The sequence below is a fragment of the Benincasa hispida genome, chromosome 9, assembly GCF_009727055.1.
Source record: "Benincasa hispida cultivar B227 chromosome 9, ASM972705v1, whole genome shotgun sequence".
NCBI lineage: Eukaryota > Viridiplantae > Streptophyta > Magnoliopsida > Cucurbitales > Cucurbitaceae > Benincasa > Benincasa hispida.
Genome location: NC_052357.1, coordinates 17,130,028 through 17,141,162, shown reverse-complemented (window position 1 = coordinate 17,141,162; position 11,135 = coordinate 17,130,028). Strand labels below are relative to the sequence as shown.

General features: G+C 30.5%; 1 protein-coding gene across 1 annotated transcript; it reads left to right on the top strand.

Moving 5' to 3' along the window:
* Window positions 1-9,499: 9,499 nt before the first annotated feature.
* Window positions 9,500-11,135, top strand: LOC120087023 (short-chain dehydrogenase reductase 3b-like). The gene is made up of 3 exons (XM_039043865.1): window positions 9,500-9,610; window positions 9,717-10,059; window positions 10,535-11,135. The coding sequence occupies exons 1-3, from the start codon at window positions 9,585-9,587 to the stop codon at window positions 10,961-10,963; spliced, it is 798 nt and encodes a 265-aa protein (XP_038899793.1). The 5' UTR covers window positions 9,500-9,584; the 3' UTR covers window positions 10,964-11,135.

Here is an 11,135-nt window from a genome sequence, read left to right as displayed (position 1 = left end):
TGGCAAGTCACAAAACTTGTGACCATTCCACAAAGCGGAACACGTCCGTAGCATTACCAGGATAAGGTTTCTCTCCTATATCCATATACTATAGACCATTTTGGTTATCACCCAAGACATGATCCACTTGTATGTCACCACATACATGCTTGAGTCACATACAAATAACTAAGGATTTTATGTTTATTGGTTTTTGGTAAAGCAACTAAAACAAGTAAATGAGCAAAACAACAAGATGTGAAGTAAATATCATATATTAACAATTACAGGTGTTCGTATATACTATTTACAAACTACAGGACACGAGACTTTAGGGCATCAACCCTAACAATCTCCCACTTGTCCTAAAGCGAAGTGGGGTGTACAAAAAAAATTTAGTACAAAACAATAAACTAGGGCACATAAAAGCCCAATACAATAAAATCTCCCACTTGCCCTAGTTCAACCGCGGGCAATCCTGTAGACCCATGCTCCGTAGGTGACCCTCAAACACTGTAGCCGTGAGAGCCTTCATAAACAGGTCAGCAACATTATGCTTCGAAGCAATCTACGTGACTATCACGTCCCCTCGATGCATTGTCTCGCGGATCAGATGATACTATCGCTCTATACGTTTTTCGCGCCGGTGACTCCTTGGCTCCTTGGAGTTCGCCACTACCCCACTATTATCACAATAGAGGGTAATGGGTCTAGACATATCTGGAACAACTTTCAGGTCAGTCAAGAACTTCCTGAGCTAGATGACCTTCTTAGCAGCTTTGCAAGCCGTTACGTACTCCGCCTCCATAGTGGAGTCGGNCAGGTCAGTCAAGAACTTCCTGAGCTAGATGACCTTCTTAGCAGCTTTGCAAGCCGTTACGTACTCCGCCTCCATAGTGGAGTCGGCGATGTACCCCTGCTTAGTGTTTCGCCACACTACAGCTCCTCCGTTAAGAGTGAAGACTGACCCTGATGTGGACTTCCGATAGTCCTTTGATAACGGGTAGAAATGCACGTTATTACATTGCTAAGTTATTAAGCAATGAAGGTTTGCGTTGATAAAATATATAAAACTGCATCCAAAAAGCATTAAGTATGTAATATTGCGGTCACATGCGTTCATTGCATAAAAACAGTCAACTTTTGTATTTTTTTTTGCAGAATATGCGTTGATGCAAAGCGTAAAATGTGATCACAAGAAATCAACGGTCGAGCGCAGTGTTACCACAAAGGCTTTGTGGTGATTTGTGCTCGCAAATATCTACTCAAGAAGGATTGCCGCATAGAGCCACCGTAACTTAGTGGGCACATTTGGGTGAAAAGCATAATTAATCACGATGGGACAGAAAGCTGATGACGGTCGAGTCCGAATTAAGTTGAAAAGCTGCTAACGGTCTACTGTAGCAAGTACACTCAGCTTTTCGATGACAAATATTCGGCTCATCAGACAGAGAATTAAAGCCATCCCATTAGTGCAATCATAAGAGAGAAGACGCCTTTCACCCCGAAACTCTATAAATACCGAAGGTAACCTTCAATAAAGAAGTTCAGATAATTAGAGATTTTTCCCTTAGATAGAATAGCCTTGTTCTTAGTTTTTCTTTTATTTAAGGTGGAAGCGAGAGAACTGAGATTGTGCCGATAGATCGTTCCGGTGAACGTAGAAGAGTGTCGGAAGCGTCGAGATCAAAGAGAGGGCTAGCTCTTGCGGAAGCAGGAATATCTTTTGAACAAAATAGAGTTGACAGTGTAAAAGCCTTGGGAAGTAAGGGATTGCTACCAGGCTCTCTATCCTTATCTTCCATTGTCATTTTGTACTTAAACTCATCTATAGAAATAGAATTTGCCTCTTTATATCTATTGACTCTCTATTTAGTACACATGAGTAGCTAAGTCTGTCGAATGGGTTGAGAAGCACTTAGCTAGTATAACTGGGATCTTCATTCTATGCGATTAACTTGTATTATGAATCTCGCTTTACAATTTCGCACTGGTATTTTTTTGTTTGGTTTGATGAATGGCAAACCCCGACACCATTAACTATTTTTTGTATGATCATATTCTCAAATGTATAAACTTTTTTTTTTTAGAAATGAATGAATATTTCTACTTTCATCGTCTGCTATTTTTTCTTTCTTTGTTCATCACTATCTCATTTATGGGATTGCATGAGTATGAATGAACTAGTAAATCCATATGCATGAGACTTAATTAGACAACCACATTATACAATAAACTTTTTTTTATCAATGGAATATTATATCGATAGATCGACAATCATAGCATGAATATGATTATAACAAAAATTTAAAAATTCAACGTTCGGACTGATCAAACAATATAAAATTGATAAAAGTATCGGTATCTTAATCACTATCAACTTCAACATGTAATCGGTAGATCAGTAAGACGAAGAAAGGATGTTATAAAATGTTAAAGCGACTGAAATCGATACCGAAAATTCCATTAGTAAATCGGTATCTCCTTATTTTAAAGGGAAAATGATGGAAATTAAGACATAAATATGCATACCTAATATGCGGATCCCACTGTAGATTCAAACACAATTGGACTGAGAATCTTTCCAAGCTCAATCAGATTACAGGATTTCATTACGGATGGTACAATGAACCCCACTTTTAATTATGATTATGAATGGATTTGTAAACAAGAGTTAAAGTAATCTGATGGCACCTACAAACTGAATTGAGATTGATTTATACTCATTCCCTCGATGTAAACGTGACCTTATTTAATAAAAAGCCATATACATATATTTATAACGTTGTTATTTGAGGGGGGACGTGCCACTAGTCCCTTAGTAGATCCACCTAAAATTGCATAAAAATAACTGCAATCTAAAATGCATCCAAATATTACTCATTTTTATCGAAGGAGCAAAAAAGAAAATAGTGGTAGTACCTATTCTATTATTGTTTTTTTTTTTTTTTTTTTTTTTTTTTTTTTTTTTTTTTTTTTTTTTTTAAGAATTAGTAACTAAAAGAGTAGAGTGATTCGAACTTTACTGATCTTTGAACAGAGGCTTTATTTTTATTTTCTAAAGCTAGTTTAGCAATGCTTCAAACCATAACACCATTTCTTTTGTCTTTCTTCTTTTTCTTTAGAGCACACTGCTGCTTGAAGACGATTTCTTGTTTACATATCCTATAATTTCAAATCCACGTGTAGATATACTAAAATTGTAACAAAGTAAAAAGAAAGACTATCAAAATTTACTTGAACTTGACCAATTATGTAAACTTTTGCCTACAACTTTAAATTTCTCGTACGACCAACGCCATTTTTTTTCTTATAAATATGTTACAATCTTTGATCTTAATTTAGTTAAAAAGAGAGAGAGATACTATATCTACATTGTTGTTGAAATTTGTAAATTTTGGAACTCTGTTACTTTTATACATTAATTGAAGTTAATTTTGGGCAAAGCTAGATTCCTAGTTGAAATTTTAGTTGGTTCTAAATTTATGTGTAAGTTTAGTGAAAGTTAAATATGGGGGTAAAATTTGCAACATTGAGTACAAATTGATAGAAAAATTGCCAATTTCAAGGGTAAATGTTGATTTTATCTCCAATTATCATCATCATCAGTAGTATTATTTATAAGTTAATATGGAGTTCATATCAAAACTAATTGGTAATGGGAGGAATAGCTCATTTATCTTATAAGAAGTGTGAGGTCCCCCTTGATGTGGGATTATAACGACATGATTATTACATAGCAAGGTTTGCCCGCTACGACGTGCATACCTAAACTTTTCTATCAGGAGATGAGTTTTAGCCAAAATTTTTAAAAGAAAACATCAAAACTTCTATTAGATAACTAAAACTTTACGAAAATTTCTTTTACAATACACCAGGATCCATAAAAACAAGACATTAGCGTAGTGGAACAAAATGCATGTATATGACCAAAACAGTTATGAGTTTAATGGTTGGCCCCTTGAGTGATGTCCAATCATGCCATCTACGATATGTCATTACCTACAAAGTCTATGAAATAGAATGAGTATACAATATATTCAGTAAGTAGCTCTCACCTAAGGCAGTGCCCCAAATGCACAATCACATGAACCATGTCATAAAAACATATGATTGAGACTCAAAACATGAAACTTATCATAACATAAGATAATCAATTATGCTTTCATCACAAGTTCCACTACCTTGATAGGAAGATGTGGACTTAAACGAAACTAACTCATCTGATGATTAGTATTGGCATGCAGTAGAGCTAGAGTCGCATCCAACATCGACCATTAATATAAACGTAAGATGGAACTAGAAAGAGATGCAACCATACATGCCCTACAAGCCCCTAGAATAAACATAACATAAAATTAGGTCTAGAGGGATGCAACCATACATACCCTACTAGCCACAGAGGCATAGCCTACACCTAAAATAACTTGATTTTGTTATTATCGTGAACATTTATAATGCATGGGGTCCTTTATAAAGAAAAGTGTTCTAATCATGTAATGCAACATAGCAATAATAACATAATAATGCGAACGTATCAAAGGCACACTACCATAAAACATTTAAAGAGAGTGTGAGATAAGCCACTTACCTTGATTGTGATCCTATTTATTCCTAATTATTACCTATGGTTTGATCCTATAAACTCCAATACTCCATAAAGGACACTTATGATTAAAACTAGTTTTTAAGACTATTGTATTAACAAAATTAATGAGCTTGCTTATTTATAGACATGATTATTAAGTCTCGAGAGTATTAGTATAAATACGATTAATTCTTTAATGATGTTGGTGATGATAATATTAGTAGTTGTAGTAGTAGTAACGACATCAACATCAACAAGACTTGCTTATTTACATATAAGAAGGAGAAGAAGGAGAAGGAGAAGGAGAAGGAAAAGGAGAAGAATGATAATAGAATGATGTTGATGATAATAATAATATAATAATAATTATTATTATCATTATTATTATTATATTAAAAATAATGATGACGACGACAGTAATAACAGTAGCAGAATAATAATAATAGTAGTAGTAGCAGTAGTAGTAGTAGCAGCAGTAGTAGTAGCAGTAGTAGTAATAATAATAGTAAAATGTTCCAAAAGTGTTTTGTACTTTTGAAATTTTTTGCTATAAAATGTAAATATTTTTAAATATTTTTTATATTTAAAAAGATCCCATATAATTATAATATTAAAAAAATACGATGATGATGGTAATAAACTATAATAATAATAATAATAATAATAATAATAATAATAATAATAATAATAATATATTATTATTATTATTATTATTATTATTATTAGATGAAGAAGAACAATAATAAAGCAATCGTAGTAATGATATGATATTATTAATAATAATAGTAGAAGAATGATAAAGATGATGATGATGATGATGATAATAATAATAATAATAATAATATATTATATATTATTATTATTATATTATTATTATTATTGAAGAAGAAGAACAACAATAATAAAAGCAATCGTAGTAATGAATGATATTGAATAATATGAATAATAATAGTAGTAGAATGATGATGATGTTGATGATAATGATGAAGATAATAATAATAATAATAATAATAATAATAATAATAATAATAATAATAATAATAATAACATTGGTAATAACAATGAACATTGATATTATCGATCGTAGAAATGTGAATTAAATAGTTATAGTTTTTTTTCACTCAATTACGATATTTTCTTCCTCTCTCTCCCTCCCACTAACCGACTTATTACACACATTTTTTTTTTTTAAATTTCAGTCTTCCTATATATTTTATTTTATTTAGTTTACTTTTAAAAAATTATTTCATATAGTAAAACTATTGAAAAAATATTTATAAAATATAATAAAATTTTAGAATTATCAATGATAGAGACTAATAGATCTTAATAGACTTCTATCAATGATATTGATAGACATTAATAGAAGTCTATTAGTGTATGTCACATCTATCATTGATAGTTCTAAAATTTTGCTATATCTTGTAAATATTTTGATTTATTTTTATATATTTAAAAATAACCATTTATTTTATTTATTATTCTTATTTTAAACCTTCTAGATATTACTTCATTTTTAATAGTTTTATTTATTATTTTTTCTAGATTTTTCTCCTTAAAATCATTTCATATAATCTTTATTTTATTTTTCATTTTCTTCTTCAAAATATTATTATATTATCATTATTTTATTTCTTATAAGTTACTTATATAATGACCAATAAGATTTATGGACCAAATTTTAAATTTAATGTCTTAAATTTAGAGCTTGTTCACTAACAACTAAATTCTATGAAGCATAGACACAGATACATGATACGGATAGGATAGGATAAGATATAACGATACTTTACTTTCTAAAAAATTAAGCTACTGATACGTTGAAGATACATTTTTTTCTTTTAAAAAAATCTCGAACATTGGTAAATTCAACATAAAGATACTAAATGTAATCCACTAAATCCACGAAAAATCATCAAATGTCAACTTATGACAATAGTCAAAATATGATACAAACACTGATAGACAATTCAAAAAACAATGTTCAAGATATTTGAAGTACAATAGTCAATAGAATTGAATAGAAAAGGGGCTCATATTAATCAGAGAAGAAGAAGATTAGATGAAGAAATATGAAGGTAACCGAAGAACTTCTTCATTGAATTGTTAAAGATGTTGAAGTAGGTTATATTTTGCAGGATTTTGTTGGAACTCAAACGTGTAGATGGAGATTAGATGATCCTAGGATTTTGTCTTTTATGATGATCATTATTATTAGTATTATACTTTTGTGATGGGGAAGTGAGCTTTTTAAATAGGCTACCTGGTTCGGGAGAGATTAGATGAATTGCTTACTTTTTCTTTAAAAAAATGTAAGTGTAAAATCAGATATGCTAAATCGCGTGTCAGTTACATATCTAGGAAGTATTTAGGAGTATCAATATCTGATAAGTATCTAATACGGATTCTTTGTTCTCACATGAAGTATCTGTGCTTCATAAACTAAATTTAATGTTGAACCTTAATTAACATTCAACATTTAATTTCTTATAATGTTTATGTACAAATTTGGGATGTTACGAGAATACTCAACATGTCCCCTCAAGATGGTGCCTATTTTGAGTTCATCATTCTTGATTGGATCACATTGTTTTTTATTGGACCAAATATCCATTTGGATTTTATGGGCGGTTCCATCTTTTAGCAATGTTCTAGATTTGAGGTTTGTATCCATCTTCTTCATACCTTGAAAAATAGAAAGAGAGAGAAGAGATATTAAAAGCTTATTTTCATTCTGTTTTTGTTTTATTTTATATCTTGTGAACTTTTGTTTATGCTTTAGATCTACTACTTGGTTAGTTTTCTGTTTTCTTTTATTTCTTCAATTTATCTCCTTCACCTCTAATTATTTTATTTTATTTTAAAAAACAAGACCCATTGAAGAGGAGGAAGAGGGCTTCTCATTTGTGCTCCTAAAAAAGAACAAACCAACGAGAAGAAGAAGCTAAAGAAGATGAAAAGAAGTTTGAAGTTAGAGAGAAAAATGACAAAGAGATGGTTAAAAAAAAAAAAACACAGAGAAATGACTTAATTGAAGTTTTTTCAAAAAAAGGTTTATGTATATATAACTTTAATTCTTTATCAATATTATCATTATATTTGTGTAGTGTGTGAGGGTGTTCATTGCCGCCCATTGTTTTCCACTTTTAAATTTTTTATTTTTCAGTGGCGGGGAGCCATTGATGCAAGTATTTGTTCTTTATTATAATTATTATTCAGTTAAGTCTATTTTTTTTTTTTTTTTTTTAACATTTCATATTATCTATTTGGCATTTTTCTTTATTTTTCTTTATCATTTTTATTTTAAATGTTGTATTTATTTCTTGGGACAGTTACAAATATAGATATTAGACCCAAAGTATTTGCAGATATAACCTAATATAAAAAAATTACAAATATGGCCAAATTTAAATAGTCTAGACCATATTATTGGTAGAAGTCTATCAATGAAAGACGGTAAGAGTCTATCAATGACAAAAGTCTATCGCTAATAGACTTGGGAGTCTATCAACGATAGAAGTTTATTGCTGATAGACTTGATTATATTTGCAATTTTTTTTTTAAATGATGTTATACACTTTATTATTATTCCTAAAAATGCTACCAATTGCAACTACTCGTATTTCTTTTACATTCCAAACATTTTTACTTTGTTATTATTTCAATGCTTTTATTTTATGTTATAAATTTTATTATACTAATATTCTTAACTTTTATTTGCAGGTAAAGAAAGACCTTGAATCTAGAAATATTTGGGAATCTAATTTTTAAAATTCTTGAGGTGAGAAAACGATGCTTTGAAAGAGTCTTAAATAGATTCCAATATATTTTCATTAAATCTTAAATATGTTCTCTTATATTTGTTTAATTTATTAGTATGCTTCTTAAATTATATTTTTGCTTATATTAATATTCACATTAAATTTATTTTGATTTCTAATTAACATTTTCTCTATCTTTTTAAATTTCTTTTTTCAAACATTTTAAAGATTTCTTAAAAATTCTACTTTTTTGGTATATTTTTACATCTAAAAACTAATTATTATTTCATAAAAAATATCAATAATTTTTCCTAATGATTTGATACGTTTTTTAATACCATTTTCTTTTATAAAACAAATCTTCCAATAGAATTTAGAAATATTTGGGAGTTTAATTTTTTTTAGTATTGTTAAGATGATGGGTTATAATCTTTGAGAGTCCAAAATTTAAACACAAGATAAAATGAGTTAAAACAATATTTTTTTAAAAAAAAACATTAATTTCTTGAGAGGTTATCTATGGATTTGAGAAATATATTTTCTCACATTCTTAAGAATGAAGAATTTTTCATAAATTTTAATATGATCTGGGTGATAGAGTTATTTTTTCTTTTTTTTAGTCAACATGAGTGTAGTTCAACTTGCATAGTGTTTATATTATTTACTTTAAAGTTAGAAGTTCAATTCGCGTGACAAACCTTTATTTCTTTTTTTTTTTTTTCAATTTTGAATTGAATTGAATTTTCTTTCTGTGTTTGGAGAATTATACAAAAAAAAAAAGAAAAATAGATGCAATCTGTCCACAAATCAGATGGATCTTTTGAGCCCTACAAAACGTCATTTGTCTAGTTTGTCTGCCTCTCATATCTTTAATAAGTCCACGACGAATTTATTTATTGTGTGTTGATGAGATAATATTTTCAATGGGTGTACACCAAATTTATTGTCAATTATTAATACTTTTTCCTTTTGGCATTAGTTATATTGACCATACTGGATTCCTGACGTTTTTAATGGCTTCAAAATATATTTTAATCATATATAAAAATCAGTTTTTTTAAAAAAAATGTGGCGTGGAATCGAATATCAGAATTTGAGATTATTAGTACGAGTTCATGTCAATTGAAAGTTGCGCTCATATTTGGCATACGTGAGAAAAATCAGTTGAAATATTTTTCTTTAAAGAGCTAGCTTATATATAGGTTGTGCAATTTTGAACATATAGCCAAGAGCTTATAGCTTGAACCTTGAAGAAGATGTCAACAATGTCTAACCCAACAAGGTAAAAATATCTTTATTTTCTCCCTTAATGTCCCTTAGAAACATCTGGATTTTTGCACACAATATCTTCACAAGCTCTCGACTCTTTTACAAAATTTCTCACGTAGGAGGCTGCATGGGAAGGTGAGTCTCATAACCGGAGCTGCCAAAGGCATCGGTGAGGAGACGGCGAGGCTATTTGCTGCCAATGGTGCTTTTGTTGTTGTAGCCGACATCGACGATGAACTAGGGAAGATAGTGGTTGCGTCCATCGGTGTTGAGCAGGCCAGCTTTCATCATTGTGATGTGAGAGACGAGAAGCAAGTTGAAGAAACGGTGAACTATACCGTCGGAAAATACGGCCGCCTCGATGTTCTTGTCAGCAATGCTGGCATTGTGGGCACTCCTTCTTCAATTCTAGAGCTCAACATGTCTAACTTCGACAATGTAATTTCGACTAACGTTCGGGGAGTAAGTTATACTAAGACACTCAACTCAAAAGCTTAACTCTCCATTTGACAACGATTTTATTTAAAGTCTTATGTTTATGAAATTTATGCTTGTTTCTTTATAATTTTTTTTCTATCGATTAATTTCACATTTCTTAAAAAAAGATTTGAATTGTCCATCAAATTCTAAAAAGAGAGAATTAAATCTTGATTTTTGAAAACAGTCTTTTTTTTTTAAAAAAAATATATATATATATACGTATTTGAAGTCAATAGGTGCATCGGATTATAGTTTTGAAAACATGGTTAGAAAGTGAATACCAAAACAAAGAAACTTATAAGTGAAATAGTGGTTATATGCTTATTTTTCATTAAAAAAAAAAAACAAACGCTATCATGTGGGCCTTATATATTGAAAAGTTATGTCATGTGTTCTAAATTTTTCTTAAAAGTTCTGTGTTTTAAATTTTTCGTAACTTATATTCTTAAAATGAAAGGTGGTTGCGACCATCAAACATGTTGGACAAGCAATGGTTAAGCAAAATATACGGGGCTCAATCATCTGCATGGCGAGCACAACGGCTTTAATTGCCATGAACATATCATCAATGGCATACATAAGCTCAAAGCATGCTTTATTGGGGGTGGTGCGGTCGAGCTGTGGGGAGCTCGGGGAATACGGCATTAGGGTGAATTGTGTGTCACCACACGCGGTAGCGACAGGGATGATTAGCCAATGTTTGAATATGGAATGGAGTGAGATTGAAGAGATGGTTTGTTCATCGGCAAGCTTGAAGGGTGTGGTGTTGAAGACTAACCATATAGCTGAGGCTGCTTTGTTTCTTGCATCTGATGAATCAATTTATATTACTGGACACAACCTGGTCGTTGATGGAGGCTTCACCGCGGTCAAATCATTAATGTGATGTCTCTCTTATAATTTATTGTGTGATTTTATGATATTGTATTCCCATTAATACTTAAATGTTTGAATAACATTGAGATTAGCATGTTTAAGTTGTTCCTTTTAGTACAATACTTGTGAAAATAGGAGATCCAATTTCTGACCTTTAGAGAGCAATATCATGTTAATTATCG